The sequence below is a fragment of the Parus major genome, chromosome 3 (genome assembly GCF_001522545.3).
Source record: "Parus major isolate Abel chromosome 3, Parus_major1.1, whole genome shotgun sequence".
Lineage (NCBI taxonomy): Eukaryota > Metazoa > Chordata > Aves > Passeriformes > Paridae > Parus > Parus major.
The window spans coordinates 90,253,460-90,271,431 of record NC_031770.1 but is presented as its reverse complement, the minus strand read 5'-3'; the positions used below and the strand labels follow the sequence as shown (position 1 = coordinate 90,271,431).

The following is a 17,972-nucleotide window of genomic DNA, read 5'->3' as shown; positions in this document are numbered from 1 at the left end:
TTAATTGCATATTGTAATAAAATTGCTTTTACCATCTTAGTTTTCAGTAAGTATCTTTTACTATTGTAAATGGACAAGGGTAATCACCCATTTTGCAAAAGTTGCCTTTCTAAGTATTTTAAAGTATTATTTAAAAAAAAAATAAAATCTGCTGTAGATTCTGACTGTTTCCAGATGAAAAAATATTTACTTTGGAATTGAGACAACTAAATACTACCAAGGCATTAAGATCTAACATTTTGTGGGGGGCAGATGCTGATAGTTTTGAATTGCTTTGTTTGCATATAAGATCTGAGTTGAAATAACAGCGTCAGTTCTCTCAGGTGTTGGGTTGACTTTATGTACAACAAATAGTTGCCAGAGATCTTGGCGAAATTCATCTAAATGCAGACAATTTTTCTGTCCAGTCACCCAAAGCTCCATGAGTCTGTATGACTCTTACATTTCTTGTAGTAGGAAAGCATCTGTTATACTGTGAAGACTTTAGTTTCTTGTATAATAAATCAAACTATTTATTGAGAACCTGGTGAATGAGCTATGAACTGCCCATATATTTCAGGTGTGGTTGACACTATTTCAAAATGTGTAATGCTATGATACTATTTAAAGTGTATAACGAATACTATGATAATATTTATATAAAACATTTATTTAAAATTTGTATTATTTTTTATTTTAACCAAGAATTAAGAAGAAATTGTGAACCTTTACATTTTACAGGATTAGAGCATAAAAATAGGTCCATTAAAATTTGGTGTTTAGATTGACAAGTTAGTGGTGGGTGAAATGCACATTTGCTCCATATTCACAGGTAGGAGAGTTATTGAGAATCTAAGCCAATGGCTCATGGAAAGTTAAGGCCACATCACCTCAGTGTGCTCTTTATGAACAGAACAGTTCCTAGAAGCCACTGACAAGGAAAATCCTTGCAGTATAATTCATTTTAGTCATCCACCTTCCAGAAATGTATTTATTGCAGGGAATCAGGATTTTATAGCAACTGCAGGCAGGTCAGTCAAAAATGACTTTGCACTGTCACCCACTATATTGGCACATGATTCTTATCTTATTCCATACTATCTCACTATCTTTGCATTTTTTGTGTTATACTCACTCAGGATGCACTAGTAAAATACACATTTTCTCCTCTGGAAAAAAAAATTATGTTTTTAGGCAAAAGATGAAATATGGAGAAAACATTTTCTGAACTGGAAAATAGTCATGATTTGTATGAAATAAGGCCATGCACGTACACAGTTTAGAAGGATTGCTATCAGAATTTTTTTTTAATTAGATCTGATTTTTCTGCTTACCTGTATTTTTGTTCTTCACTTGCTAGAGAGAAGTGGTCATACAATGAATATGCCTCATTTCCTTCCCAGTCTTTCAGTTGTATTTTAAGAACATATCGCTTCTGATTAGTCAGTTGAGAAACAAACTCATTTCCCAGCCAGTACTCCCCAGCAGGATCACCAAATCCCTGTAATTCAAGTTGTATATTTAAATAGCTTTGTTAGGGTAGGTTTTTTTCCTTCCAGTTTGAAATGATCACTTTATCAGTTTTTAGGTTTAATAGTTTTCAGCCTGTCAATTAAGAATTTTACTGTGTCGATGGGGATTATTGATCTGTAATATTTCAAAAAGTTGATTTCAGCAAAGATAAGCTCAGGAATCTGAAACAGTGAATCAATATTACTTAGTAGACTTGGAGCAGTTCCTACTGTTGCCACTAGAAACACAAATATAAACATCTCAAAAAATGTAGACATACGATGGAAGAGTTGATTAAAAAAAAAGTAAGGTTTCTCTTTAAAAACAAACATCACACTTGCAAGTCTGCTTAGCCAAACAACTTATACTACTTTGACATTTTCAAAATGAGCATCTGAGGACAAAGACAACTTTTTAAAGTTGCTTACATTCTAAAGATGCTATAAATATAACTTTAGCATATTAGATTTCAAATAATAAAAGCTGATATTCAGGCTTCAGAGAACACTGTTTACCATCTTGTACTCCTTCCATGTCCGGTGGAAGTCCACACTGCCATCTTCTCGTTTCTGAATAACTGTCCAACCTCCTCCACCAGTTTCCATGTCACAGTAGGCCTACCAGAGTAAGCATGTAACAGCCTAAGTGCATGCAGTCACACAGCAAAACAAAACCAGAAATCATGTAATTTGCATCATTCTGTATAGTGGCAAATCGTGTGCAAAACATGAGTTAACCTAAAAGTGCAAGTTTTCATAGCTTTCATACAAATTAGTTGTGGTTGTCCACAAATAAATGTGATTGCTTAGTATATATCACACTTAACAGAATACCTTAACAAATTACATTTTTCACTTATCCATCTTTTTTGTGAGATACATTCAACTTTCCTATGACTTCTCAAAGTATAGATACTGTTAAATTCAGGCAATGAACAAACTGAAACAATTTTTATTATCAGTTATTGTTCAGTGTCTTTGCAAGTGGTCTGACCCCAAAGTTAAATCTAAGTGTATTATCTGAAAGCTGTGTCTTAAAGCCATGTTATTATACAGACTGCGATGAACATCTTCTATGCTTGAACAAAAAGTAACACCTATAAGATGTTTCCAAATGTTCATAAATCACCTTTGAATTTGCCAAGTTATTCCTAAAAATTTGAAAAGACTGATATGTAAGAAACAGTTCACTGAACTCAGATTTAGCATACCCAATAAGGGTATCCCTGGCACAGTAAAATTCAAGTTTATAGGTGACTTGTTGAATCAGTCTCCCAGATTAAATCACTTCAGTGTCAGACGTGAAAGGTGTTACTGAAAATGCCAATATACCAGGGAAATGCTGATGGGAAAAAAGTCTTTTGGAAATTAATGGGAATTTTGGAGTGATGTTTGGGAGAAGTAGGGGATAAATTAATAATAATTGTTTTTTAATATGAGAATATCTAGTACAATTTTTCCTGAGAAAGGATCTCAAATTGTTGCATCTAATTCTGCTTTTCCAAAACTAACAGAACTTATAACTAGATGAGTGAAGTCAGTGGAGCTAACCTGGTGTATGACAGTACAGTGAAAGTCAAACTGAAGTCAGTATCCCTTTAAATTGCATGTTAGTACCAATACTATCTTTAAGAAAGATATTGAGTTTCTTGAACAAGTATTCCTGTTTGAAGAATTCTCAGTTAATGTTTTCTCATTTGGAAGTTTAATATTTTTTACCACTTTCTGCCAAGATACTGAAGTTCAAAGCCTTCTCCAGAATCACTTTACATCTTTGAAAATTTTTGAATTCTAATTTGAGTATTAAACTACATTAACTTCTAATCTGTAGTCTAGATCTTTCATCCAATAAGTGAAATTGTGTCTTCCCAATTATAGTAGTATAGGCAAGATCTGACTTATGACACTTAGCTAGGATATTTCATCTGTAGAGTAATTAAGTAAATAATTTTAAAATAAACTAGGCAAGTATTTCATTATGAATTTGGATGTTTCCTTCTTCGTTTAACAGTCCTCTGAGTAGTCTTACTTCTTGCCTCACTGCTGCTTTGTCACTATGCCTATAAATGCCCCAAATCATGCCTGGGTAACACTGAAGCTGTAATGTCTTTTTCGTCCTCTTCTATGGGAGACTGTCTTACCAGTGTTAGCAGTTATCAGTTTTGAGCTCTTTGAACTGTTAGATATTCTGGAAATTCATTGAAAAAGTATGACTTCAGAGAAGCCAGTTTCCTTCTGTGCTTTGGTAGTGTCATGTGTGTCATTTTGGGAAGTAAAGTGTGCTCCTTACTAAGTTTTCAATATTGTTGGCTCTTTTAGGGTATGTGTATTGTACGTATGTTGTACACTCACATCTCTATATAAATCAGAGTATTCACCGTTCAAGCAGTGTCATATATGATGTTGAAGGGTGTCAGACCTTTGAAATGAAAAAAAAATCCTTACAGCTGCAAATATCAAATATATTAGTGTTTCAACAGGCTGTTGCTCATTGGAAATCCAAAGCAGATACTGTACTTTCAGCTTGCAGCAAACTCTTCAACATCAGAGAATCATAAGACATTCAGTAGATGATTTTTAGGGAAGATAAAATAAGTAAGGAAAAGAGTTGGATAAGGGATTACTTTTTAAAGTTTGTCTTGTGAATGGAATTTAATTGAAAGCAGCAACCTCAGTTTATACGGATGTAAGCAATTCCTTACACCTCAAAGTCTATTTTTTGTTTGGCTTTACTAACATCTGTATTTAATGACTGGTAAAAATTTGATAATAGTGTATAAATTAATTTAGTTTAAAAAAAAATTCCTTTCAAAGGAAAGGCTGAAAAGGAAGTATTGTAAGAGAAGATCAGTCTGTTTTAGAAGGCTAACTCATGATGTAATGTGTATGTGGAAACTAATTTCCACAGAGGGCTATGAAGAGGGATACTAGGAATGGGCTAAAGCAGATGCAAATACTTTTTTTAAGCATCAATACTAGTTAAAAAGCTGATTTAACAATGATCAAATATCACTGGTTGTAGAAGCAAGAAAATAGAACTGTTTCACCCTTCTCTGAAATATGTTGTTTTTAACTGTGTACAGTTGGAGGCTATGTATTAATTTATTTGAGTGATGGGTTCAGTCTGATATTGCTATTGTAGATGTTAATTGATGGTTTTGAATGTTACGTGCAATTTCCTTTACACCTATCATCTAAATTTCAATTTAGTTGGAATTAATACTTTGAAAAAAATCAATGCTTTAAATAGCACTTTATTTTGTTATAATGAGATAATTTAAAATATAAATAGTGAATGGCTGTGAATGTCTATCATAAAATATTCCTGTCACAGGCAATATCCATTTTTTTTTAAGTGAATGGTAAAACAACTAGCTTTAATAGATTCTATAGATGCTTTGAGATAAATGCTGGGGTACAGCAAATTAGATCCCAAAGAAAAAAGCAACTTGCTAGGAACTGAAAAAGATAATGAGAAATTGAAGAAGAGATGACCGTAAAAACCTCATGTTGATTTTTCTTACCAGTAACAATTTTTAAAAGTTTACATAGATTTGGGAGTGTAATTTTTCCACACCAAAAATTTAATGTCAATCAACTCTAAGTCTTTCTCCTAACACCCATTGCTAGAATAGAACTTTTCTGATCTTTCAACCTATTCTAGGTTTTATATTCAAAGAAAGATATGTAACGTTTTATAAAACTAGTAAAAATAGATACCAAGATTAGGCAGGCAGCAGGAGTCTTCAAACAAATGCCAAAAAGAACAAAGAGATTAGCCTCTCAAGTTACAACAAATTAGATCGGGGAGTATTTGATGTATCTTGTGAACTGCTTCAGTACTTACAGTTCTAGCAGCTGTAGCACTGTAAGAGGGTATTTTGGTGTAAGTGTTTTCAGACCTACTTTGTGAATGGTAAGGCTCAGGCTGAGTTATCAGGATGAAGAGCCACTGCAGTTTTTATAGCAAAGCAAGTGCAGTTGCCACATCTTTGCAGTGACCCTGTGCATCACTTTCAACTGTTTTATGAACACTTAAGTAATTATGTCTAGTGACATAATAAGACATATAATGTCCAGTGACATATAATGTCTTCTGACTCATTATGTCCAATGATTTTTGTATTCTGCTATCTCTATCTCCTAGAAATGTGACTAGGTAACAACTACAGTCTAATTGGTTCATGAGGTTGCTGTAAGCATAGAACTATTGACTTTCCATAGTTTTGCCTCTGCCATTTTTCCTTGTGTCAGCAGTCCTTTGGTGTTTTCCTCAGCATTTCTAAAAGTACTTAGCTTTTGTCCTGGTGCAGAACAGGAAAGTTTGAAAATACTAATGGAATTGAATATTTGTTTTCCTCTCAGTTGTCATATGCAATTCCTTAGTTTTGGATTATGATGGGAGACAAATAAGTAACGTGGGATCAGTTACAGATTACACTGAAGTTGTTTATAAGCCTGCTGGGAGGTCAGAAGGTGTTACAAGAGGAAAAGACGAAAACATAAACAGCAGTGCAGCACTTTTGGCAAATAAAAAAGGTCACTCTGTTTCCTGGTCTGAGTAGCTAGCCACATCATAAACAGCTGAAAATGGTGTAACGTGTTGATTGTCCCTAACCTTCACTTCCCTTGACAACTCCTCTTATGCATTTATATTTGTATAAAAAATCAGCATCAGGTTAAAACTTTTTAGTCTCTTATTTTCAATGTCATACGGTAAGTCAAACCTTCCCTGTCTTTTTCTATCTGAAATGGACAGACTAAGATTTTAATTCTTTAATATTATTAAATGACTGGTTTAATACTAAGTGAAATTATTACATTTTAACTGCCTTTTTAACCTAGTATATTACCAAAGTGGGTATTTTCATTAAGTATTTTAAGCCTCCATATTCAAATGTAAAGCATTTAGTATTTTATAGTCTATGAAATTTGTAGTTTTGTACTTTTGAAAATGCAGTGTTAAAAGTTTATGACAATTTTTTATTCTGTAATATGTCATGAACTTAGAAAATATGCATGCTTTTTATACTGTATTTGACAGTAAAATTAAAACCAAAAATATAAGCTTGAGACAAGTCATAGTGAGAGATCCAAGGAATGTAAACCTTCCTGAGTCATCTAATAAGGACTGTTGCATTCTATTACTTTAGAGATGCAGGAGCTTTCATCTCCTTTAGCTTTAAAAATTGTGATTTTAGATATCTATGCTATTTAAATGCCATTCAGCTTCATGTAAAACACTTCATTGCATCTTACGTAACTAATTTTCTTGTGAAATGGATATATTTAGTCCAGATTATTCCAAAGGAAAACCAGCTTTTTTTTTTCCCATGTGAAGCAGACTGCAAAAAATTTCTCTAGATATATCTACAAAAATTACAGGTTTTATCTATTGTATTTTTTAGATCTTACCCAAACAAATTGCTTATTTCTTTCAGCTGAGACATTTGTAAGTGTAAAGGCTAAATGGAGTTCTGGTACTTCAAAGGCTAGTCACTGATGAACTTTATATCTAAACTTTTGCTTGGGAAAAAAATGCTTTCTCTGTCAGAGCTTTACCAACTCCTTTTCCATATTGCACCTCTTTTTCCACTGCATTTTTACATTTTCTGTTAATTTTTCTGATGCAGTGAAGCAGAGCCTTAGGAATTCTGTAAAATATTTATTTTTTTGTGTAAAGGAAATATCTACAGTAGAAATTAGAAAATAAAAACATCATAAAATTATTTATTGTTTGTCTTAGAAATATATTAAGCATTTTTTTAATATTCATATGTCCCTTAGCCTCCTCAGCCTGCTGTGCCTTCATCATGTGAGCCCCCACTCCTCCAGGTTTTTAGTTCTTTATCCTCAAAGTCCACCTGGGACTTTTCTCCCTTTCAAATTCCATTGATTATTTCTACTAAATTATACTGTCTGAGGCTTTATCATTTTATTTACTTCAGTAGATGGAGCATCTCTGTCAGGCATCCAGTGTATAATCCAAGGTCTCTTCTACAGAGGTATGGCATACTGCTTTAATTTAAACTGATATTGAAGTTCATTTCAGTAAACACATCGGGAAAAAAATATCCATAGAGGGTTTTAAACTGATCTAATGAAACACCTGCAAACTCATCTTTTCTATGAATTAGTAGTAGTATTTTCCAGAGCAGTATTTTCCAGAGAAGTCCTCTCTGTTAGACAGTGTCTAATAGTTAATCTAATTGTTATATAAATGTCCTTAAAATTCTATGATACAAAGAACTGAAACCCCTACATGAGTCCAGTACTACTAGATTGCTTTCATGACTATAAATCCATGAGTAATCTTCCATGCCCCTGTCTTTAACTCCTTTTGCCACCTGAAGAGCCTTGGGCATATGAAGGAACTAAGAACTTAAAGGAGACAGGAGTCTGCAGATCATGCAGAGCAACTCTGTTGGAGTCACAGATTTTATGAAGAAATTACAGCTCCTTAGTAATTTAATTACATTAATTATGTGGAAAAAAGAATGAAATTCTGGCATGGTGAAACAAATAACAAAATGTTATTTATTTCAACTGAGCCAAGATTTCACCTGAAGGACTTTTTTCTTCCTGTGAGATACTCAGATCTAGGAGTGATGAAATACTTATAAAAAAAATTGATAAATAGTAAACTTATCAATTAACTACCCTTTAAAATATCATATTTGCCAGATCAAATAACCTTTAACATGCAGTATGCCTAGGTAGCTCTTTGTAGACATACTACCTTCTTCTCTTGTGCAGTGTTTGAAACTGTTAAAGTGTAGATTCCACTTGTTGTCAGTCCAGATTTGAAAGCTTCAGCACAGTCTTTGAAGCTGATTTGTTCCTCTTTGGCTATGAAGTTGTTCTTAGCTGTAGAAAATACAATAGAAATTGAAAGCATTAAGAGGAGATGAATGAAAGTTACTAAGAATCAATTTATGGTGTAATTGGCTTAAAGCAGTTCAAAAAAGTATGTTTGGTCCTGAAAGAAATGACAGATCAAGGTATTTATTATGTGTGTTGTTACTTTGTATCATTTAGAGACATTATTCTGATAGGACTGTGATTGTTGGATAGGTTGAAAAGTTCCAACACTTGGTATGTTGAATGAGAAAAGTCAAGATACTGCATCTCATTTAGTTGAACAGTTTCTGCTTCCACTCATTGTCCTGGCTGGACTCCTACATGCATTACAACCTATGCATGCATTAACTACTATTAAATACATATCTAAGTAGCAAATGATTATGTTAATAATGACCTTTGGCCAGTACTCTTATATTGTGAAACCTTTTATAATGCATCAGGCTGGTGGAACTACCCTTAAAAAGTTTAAAGCTTTTTTTTTTTTTGCCCCTGTGCTGAACAGGAACAACTTTGTATGTACCTAGCTGAAGCTCGGTAGCTCAGCCCAACTCACTAAAGACATACCTTCTGGAATTCATTTGTGTAAAAAATACATTTTCGTATGTCTAAGCCTACTTATTCAACAGAATAATCTAAGGCTCATCTTTTTGTTCAGTTCTTTATTAACTGTGGAGGTTGGAATTTCCTGGCATTTCGCCTGCTGACTGATATTTCATATTTGATCCTTTTGGGGTTGGTTCTGTGTATTTTCCCTTTTAATTTAATCTAACAATCACCATCAGTTACTACAAAGGTTTAGGTGCCATATAAATACGTGCTTATATTACAGTTGGTTATTATGTTCTTTTTAGCTTGGTTATTCATTATTTACCTGTTTAAGTGCTTTGCCTTAAATAGAAAAATAACACATTCAGTGTTTTAATTGCTTTTCCACACTCTATTGTTTGCATACTGTCTTAGAAGCTTTCCCTGCTAATTTTGTCTTTTTGGCAAACACGCATTATTTTTTCCACTCTGGGTTTAATGGTGCTGTAGCCAACATGACTTTGACTTGTTTACTTATTTGTGCACTAGCATAGCAGATAACATCAGCAGGAACATGTACAGCCTTGGTATTTAAGGGAATAGCGTCAGTTATTAAGAAAAAAAACCCTGGAATTTACTTTGTTTAGGAAAACCTACAACCTATGTTATGATAATAACATATAGGACAATGCTAAAAGAGAGGACTTCCAAACTCCCTTTTCTTTTTCTGTCATCCACCTTACAGTAATGTATCATAGACCACCTATAATGTCTTTTAAGTTCTAATAACAACTTCTAACATTTTTTCCCAGTATTTAATTTTAAATCTTTTCTTTAGAGGTACTGTATGCTTGTGTATTTTCAGCCCTGAGAACTTTACAGGCAAGTATGCCAGATTCTACAGTCTTTTAGAACAGCTTCTTAATCTGTCCAAGTTCCATATCAGACATGAAACTCAAGGCACTGAATGTTTAAATCCTGTGTAGCCATAACTTCCAGTTTATAGTTTGTGTGGGTTTTTTATGGAGCACATTAATCTGCATAAATCTGGAAGCTATGCTGATTTGTTGCAGGGTTGTCAGGCATTCAGGGGTGAGATTATTGCCTATAAAGTTTGCTAGGCTGAAGGATTTTTAGGATGAACAAGAATACCTTGGTGAAGAACTTGTGGGAATACCTGCTGCCTTGGCCTGGTGCTTTCTGGTTTTGGGGGCTAATTCATGCCTGTGCTTATTTTATTCCTGTGCCTTTGGTACCCACTATAATTCGTCCTTTCTTTGATGAACTCCATGTACATGAAGCAATGAGAGGTGGCAGAAACAGTATCTGTGAGCCAGGAAGAAAAGTTGCAGGCCTACAATAAGCAGTCTCACAGAGATACATGGTCAAGGGAGTGTATACTGCTACACATGTGAATGCCATGTGAGATGAATGATACTTGGCATAGCTGTATTTTGTTGAACCACTGAAGAATTGGTAAAGAAGATAAACAAACCAGAGAAGATAAACAAAGTGTTGAAAAGAAATCACATGAATGTGGTTGTTTCTCCCACCCTCTAAAAAGCAGGTTAATTAATTCAGATGCTGAATTTAAGGCAAAAAATACAGACTTTTGAAAAGCAGAAGTGTATCAGAACTAGTTGTAAGACTATTGGTACCATTGTACACGAATTAGGAAATAGCACTGAAATGATATAAGCATGTTTGCTTTAACTTACAGTTTGGTGTTGATATCATAGTAAGCAAGCTATGAACCGTCTCCATCAGATCATGTTGCTGTTTTTGCAGAACTGAGTTGTTTACTGTAGCTGTAACTAACTGTTTTTCTAGTTCTTCTATAATAGAATTCTGTCTGGTCACTAGGACTTGAAGCTGATCTTTTTCTTCTTTTATTGACTTCAGCTGAAGCATGTGTTTGTCTTCCATTTCAAGAACTCTTTTTTCTAAAAAGCTAAATAAAAGATTATAATTAGGCTCTCCAGAAACAATTTTGAGATGATGTCAAGAGAATCAAGCATGTTGTATAAGTTTCTTTCTTCATAAACACTCAACTTCATTCTCTGATGTTATCCAAGCAGTAGACAACTAAATGAAAGTTTAGTTTTGATACATATGCTTTAATTTATTATATAAATGCACTAATAACCAATATTATCTACTAAAGTCTGTATTGCAGGTTTTAAAAGTGTAATAATTGTTTGATAATTCAACATTATTAAAGAAAAGATAAAGTGACTAAGTTTTCATAGGTTTACCCTATTAAAAGATGAAACTTATTTAAAGATGTAACTGAACATTTCAAATATCCTATAATAAAATACATATTTAATATAAATGTTATGGCATTAAGACAGGGGAAAGTGCAAATAGCTACTTGAAGATGGATTATCCTTCTCCAGTTTTGGAGCTGGTATTATTAGGGAACTGGCTAGGAACATTGTTTTACTGCTAATTGTTCTGATATAGACTCTGAGAAAGCTGATGTTAAAAGACGCATAGTCAGAAGAGAGAAATTCACCTAAAATCCACTGCTGTTACTGAAAAAAAAATCCTGAACCTTATATATAATTATGTTTCAAGCAGATTAGTTCAATGTAGATTGTATTTTGTTAGGTGAGAAACAATGCTTTTGTGTTTTATGTGGATGTTACAAGGGTAACCTAAAGTCTGCTGAGTTCAACACCAGAAAACGTGACCTTTTAAAAATCACTATTTCCTTTGCTTTCCATTTGATAAGGATGCTTGTTTTTCTTAAGTTGGTAGATAAAACCTTTAGGGAACATATATAAATGTAGTAGAGTAGTGAACAAAAATGTCAAAACATGTCTCCTGGGTTTCTTAAGCTAATTCTTTCAAAGAAAAAAGTACTTTGCACATATGGTTCTCATTGAAAAACATTGCTTTGAAGGAGAAAACTTACTGTTATTGCTGCTTTTAGATTCCTCTGTAAACCATTTATTGCCAAAAGTAAAATAAGACCACGGTGATATGGAAATGAAACTAGCTGAAAAAAGGTATGAGCCTTTGGACAACAGCCAAGTACAGAAAAGGACAGGAGTAATAGTTGGATATTGGTCAATTTCAAAACACTGACTCTTAAGGAACACTGAATATGATTAGTGGTTTATTTTTCTCACTACATTTGATAAAAATTGTAGCAATGACCTGGTTAATCATTAGGATCATTGTGTACTACATGGAAATAAAATTTTGGAGATGTGTTTACATTCAAGTACTTTGAATCAGGTTACATCAAATTCATCTGGATAAATCTAAAGAAAAATATAAATTTGGTGCAATTGAAGTACTGTTTCAGTTTTAGCCTTAAGTTCCTCATATAAAGGACAATTTTAAATAGTGAAGAACAATATATAAATAGAATGCAAGAATAAACCTGCATCAATCTCCTAGGCTTTAAGTAATATGTGACCTTTGTAACAACTGTGGGTAACACTTCGTAATCAGTTTGGAAAGCTTGTGTACAAACCTTTATTTTCCTCCTTGAGTACATTTGTTTCTAAAACTATTAGAAGGGCACTTCATGGAATAGCATTTTATTGGGCTGTGCAAACTTACCTGTTTTTTTCTTGTAATTTAGTTATCTCATTGGTTTGATCTGAAATCTGCCTTTCTAGTTTGTTTGTTGAAAGAGAGTGTTCCAAAAGCTGAAGTTCAAGTCGGCTTGTCTGGTTTAATACCTAAAAAAAATTTACAAAAAAATTACTTATTTTAAAAGATACTTCTTTTAAATAAATGGTAATTTTGTTATGTTGTGAAATCATGCAAATCTCTATGTAGACCTATGATTAAAAAAGTATTTTTCAACACTTAATGTAAGCACAAATGTTCATAGAATCAGAATGAAGAAGAATACACAGAGTTGCACTAATTTTGTTGTCACACTATCATATATTATTTGGAATATTTCAGTAGTATGCTATGTTTCTGATGAGAGTTACTGTGTACTTCAGCTTTGTTGTTATACCTTTCCCTCTGTTATGATAATTCTTATTTCATTACTGGAACTATTATGGTTGTGGCTCAAAGAATAAGTTGAATTGTTTTCCCCATCTGGTGTTGAAACTAAGTCTCTTACTCAATGAAATCTTGGCACAGTCCTGAAACCCTTTGGTAGTTCTCTCCTAGCTATTTTACTCAATCCCAAATTATATTTTGAAGCATTTATCATGTGAACTTTAGTCGATTCATTCTTTTCATTTAATATTACCTTTTCTCTATGCATGGTGTAAATGCATTTATTTGCATCTTTAAATGAAGAAATGCAGATATTAGGAAACATGTAAGATACCCTATAGTTTGTATTACTTTACTTTGAGGCAAGTTTTCTAGAAATATTTTCTCATTGTTTTAGAATAGCTTTTTTTTAATTCAAAAGAATCTGGCTTTCCTTGACAGGAAGAATTGATTACTCATGTCCTTCATGTTAAACAGTCATTCAGGACATGATTTCACACTTAAGTGTAATTGAAAACTATTGCCAAAAGTAAGTGTCCTTGAGAGAGCAATTGTTTGGTTAATTTCCTTATGTTGCTAATTAAGCCCTTAACCCAGTCACCAGTAATTTCAAGCAGAGAAGGAAAGTTACAGTGATGATTTTCTTCCTCTAAGCAGAAAATAATTGAGTAATTTCCATAAAGACATTAGTGTGAATTAATAAATAAATTCTCTCAACATGTGCAAAATGTTAGGCTCCTGAATAATACAATGAAAGTTGAACTCAGTATGGTTATGAGCTACGTATTACCAGTTTATCAAAGAGTTCACAAAGTCTTGATTTAAGTTAAAAAATGTAATTTATTTCATTGGATGAATTCCACAGATAAGTAAAATGTCTAATAAGGATTTTAGACTTTGCATACTTTTTATATTATACAAAATGTTATGTGCTGCATGATATATCCATTATTTGTTTTGGCAATTATAAGTCTGCATCTTCCTACCATGTTTGCAAAACTACAAATGCATATCACTCTACATGGATTGGACTTGGCCTTCTACTAGTATCTGCATTCTGTTTAACACAATGTCTTTTTGTACATAATGCTTTTCAAATAGAACCCATTTGTCTTTGTTTGAAGTTAAATGTACAAATGTACAGTAGACAAGTTTACTTCTGTGTCAATATACTTTTCTAGCAGTCTCCTAATTTATTTTTTATTAATCTCTGATTTGTTTAGGTATCCCTTTTTTAACCATAACACAGTGCATTGTACTGGAAATGAATTGTTAATCCACTTAGTTATCTGTGAACACATTAATTAAAAAGACATAGTTCTCTTGATAAGTTAAAAAAATAAAAAAGGAAAGATTCTGTTTAAAAAAAGCAATTAAGCTGGTAAATGGAACAAAGTTTGAAGAGACTCGTTCAGCTTAGATTAGTAATGAGAGGGTCGTATAAAGCACACTAGGACCCAACTGATGCCTGGATATAGTATAGTAGTTTTAAATACATTCTCTTTAAAGATTAATTTAACAATTGTCTTTCTAGACTTAAAATAATACTGTAATGAAAATCACTCAAGTGACAACACTGGGCTTGAGATGGAACTATTCGTTATCAAATATGAATGTTTCCTTAAGTGGGGTAGAACTGTGGGTCATAATGATTGACTTCTAATTGTTCAACAGAAGTGTGTAACACTAAACAGTGTTAAATGTGTAGCTGTAGTATTTGGGAAGCAGAAGCATTTTGAGGTTTAAATTCATTACTTACTTGTGCTTCAACATCTGTTAATTTGCGGGTCTGTTCAGCTGTTTGATTTAGCAAGTTTGTGCCTATTTCAATCATTACTGCAGTCTGGTTCTGTACTGCAGTTTGCTGGATCTCTACCATTTCTTTCTTCATACTGTCTTGAATGTAATTCTCAAGCTACATGGGAAAGGAAAGAGAGAAGATAGTTGCATTCTTTAAATGTTGGAAAGGGGGTGGTACAGTAAGCCTCTTGGCAGCCTTGCTAAACAAATTTGGTCCTTGTCCTTGTCTGTTATGTATTTATGTTAAGTTTCTCAACGTTAAGCTTTGTGAGAGGAAGACCAAATGTGACAAGCAATGTGTAGCCACTCATTTTCTAAAGGCAGGAACAGAGATTTGCAGGAGTTAGGTGGTAGGCACAGTGATGAAAGTGCTTGCAGGCACTTGGAAGACTTTCTGCCCTAGTGCTCCCACCATTGTAACCATCAGAGGAGCTTCACTGGCTTTGGCAGCAATGGGAGTTTTTTAGAAGATAAAAGTTTAGGAGTTTAGTCATCTTCCTGTATTTACACTTAACTATTTTAAAAGCATTTTTCGTCACATGACTGGAAGTCAGAGAAGAGGTCAGATGTCATTTAACACTGTTATATGTACATTTTTATCAGAGAGAATTTCAAATAAAGACACAAAGCAGTAGAAAAAACTGTAAGTACTTTAAGTGCTTAATATTAAAGAATACAAAAATTGCTTAAAATACTAGACTGAAGTAATTTCAGTCTAAAATAATAAGGCCTTTTTAGTAGTCATTTTATAACAGAGTACCCTGCTTTCAAGGAAAGTAAGGAGAAAATAAGTAGCAAGGAGAAAATTAAAGTAGCCTTTTGTGTAATCCTTTCTTTCTACCTGTTTGGATTATGAAAAAGCAGTTTGTTTTTTCTACACACTTCTTTATTTCTCAGTCAGTAATTGCAAATGTTTCATATTTCTTTAATGTATCATTGCTTATGTTTGAATTCATAAAAGTCCGGGCCACAAGACTTCATTTTTTTCCACTCACTGAGGAAATTTCTAGAATCAAACTTCTACTTCACTCCAACACTGTTCTGTTAAAAGAATCATAATAAATCTTGCGCTTAGTGCTCTACCTACAAAGAGAATACTAGCTAATAAAAAATAGTTTGTGTCATTAAGCGCAAATGGTAATACATTACCAATTCCTAATCTAAGCGAGATGGTAAAACAGGTTGATATCTTGATTTTTTTAAAAAATAATATTTTAATAGTCTTATGTTGATATTAATGAGTCAGATGAGTTGGCTGTAGTAATGATGGCTTGTAGTAAGGAGACACCTTGAACTTTATTTTGCTACTTTTCAGATCAGTGAGGAAAAAGCATCTTGTGATTTAATATTCTATAAGCCACTGTTCAGATATAACCATTCCACTTCCAACCAGCTAAAGATCGATGGGCAGATCTATCAGCTTTGAATATTTAAGGTTCCCCCTTTAAATATTACTTGAACAAGGGCTTTCTTGTTTTCTTACTTCACAGCTGCTTTTTAAAGCTGGCAAATGAAGAAAACCAGGTATATTAAGAAATCAAAACCTCTAAAACTGGTAGTATATTCTTACATTTGAAGTGACCATTATTTCTTGATGCTCAGTGTGACCAAACTGTCAAAGCAGTATGTGTTTGTTCACTTCAGTGTCCCCATGCAGCTGGTGAACTGCAATGCACAACAGGGAGATTTCTGATCTGGCATCTACTGTTCTGCTCCATAAGCATACTTACTTCTCAAGTGTACCACAAAGACTTAAAACCAGTCTTTAGGCAGCCTTTACATGCTCTTTGCATAATGATCTTTTTGAATACTACAAGTAAGCATACAATCAACTGAGTTTTGGTATAATAATTTAACATGGGTATCTTCAATTGCCATCATACTATGGTAATTAGAGTTGTTCACTATTCACATGGTTGATTCTTAAGTGTTACCTTTTGCTCCAGTCTCTTCCTCATATTCAAAAGCTTCTCCACCCAGACAGAAATCTAATTTGACCAAACGTGTTGGAATTTTTTTAATTATTTGGTGACCTCTTTAGCTTTTTCTTTTAAGTTGCACAACGATCAGTGCCTTCTGAGTAGTAATAGTATGATATCTTTGGTCCTTGATCATTAGACTATGAGATGTCAGAGTATAGTGATAATTTATTTTAAAAAGCAATGCAAATTGGTACTTGTGCACCCCAGTCAAAGGACTAAATTCTGAAAGACTGCAAAATTCTGAAGACTTATATAGATAAAAATAAGTATTTTTTCACTAAAGTAAGATGAAGGCAGAGAACAACTAATAGACATCTGGAAATTAAATTATTTGAGTCCAACTTAAATTTAGCAACTGAATCTGAAAGATGGGACATCATTATAGATAACATTAAAAAAAATTTTGCTCAAATGGAGCTCTGTTAAAAGACTATGAAGTGAGATCTCCAGAATGCATTTTATTTGCCTCAGTATCACAGTTAAGTATGGAAATACCTTTATCAAGATCAAGGAGATGGCTTCATCTGACAGACTCAATGCATGAAAATATTGCATCATCTTTAATTTAGAAAAAAAGGCCCAAAATATAAAGGAAGACTGTAATAAATTGATCAGCAAAGAAAGATTATTCATGAGCTTTGATTTTTTCATTAAATAATTGTGGACATTTAACCTCATTCTTCAAGGTTCTTTGTTCACCAAAGAGAGAGCCAGAATGAGAATCTGAGCAAAGTAATTTCTACATACAGGATTACAGAACTGCATGACTTCTTTGAAATTGTTATCACTGAGTTATTCTGAAACACACTACTAGAAAATGAGTTAATTCTGGGCTTAAAGGTAAGGTAAACATTTTATGCTAAGCTTAGGCAATTGCCCAGTTCAAATACACAGATGTAAGGTTGCTCTGAATACTGTACACAAAACCCACGATTACACTTCAAGGCATCTGGTGGTTCTGGTTGCCAGATTTCTATACCCCTTGCCACTGTACTTGTAACCTTGGAAAGCAGATTTGTTTGGACACACATATCTGCATTGTCATAATTTCTCTTATTTGAATATCTGTAAGTGTAAGCATATGTCCAAGTATCTGATCTCTTTTAAAGCATTTCTCATTTATGTGGTGATTTCTAAATCACTTAAGCATTCTCTTGACTCCAGTTTTGTCTTCACATCTGTTTTTCAACTTAAAAAATATTAAATATGTAATTTAGGGAATATGGTATCTGTGCTTACTTGAAAGCATGAATTGTGAACACCAAAAGGGATTTAAGATTTAAAGCCAGTTTCATCATCTGACTCATTTATTCTAATTTGGAGCAACATGAAGCAT

General features: G+C 33.2%; 2 protein-coding genes across 3 annotated transcripts in view; one reads left to right on the top strand and one right to left on the bottom strand.

Annotated features, from left to right (window-relative positions):
• MCPH1 (microcephalin 1) overlaps positions 1–17,972 on the top strand; it is a 129,494-nt gene that overhangs the window by 54,080 nt on the left and 57,442 nt on the right. The window lies entirely within an intron of this gene.
• Positions 1–17,972, bottom strand: part of ANGPT2 (angiopoietin 2) — a 41,857-nt gene that overhangs the window by 4,573 nt on the left and 19,312 nt on the right. The window contains exons 2-7 of one of the 2 annotated variants that reach the window (XM_015621624.3): positions 14,614–14,769; positions 12,456–12,577; positions 10,598–10,830; positions 8,230–8,357; positions 2,007–2,108; positions 1,314–1,480 (exon numbers count right to left, since the gene is read on the bottom strand). In XM_015621624.3, the coding sequence (XP_015477110.1) occupies positions 1,314–1,480; positions 2,007–2,108; positions 8,230–8,357; positions 10,598–10,830; positions 12,456–12,577; positions 14,614–14,769 (908 nt within the window). The remainder of the gene's footprint in view (positions 1–1,313; positions 1,481–2,006; positions 2,109–8,229; positions 8,358–10,597; positions 10,831–12,455; positions 12,578–14,613; positions 14,770–17,972) is intronic. The other variant, XM_015621626.3, reaches the window with a different exon arrangement.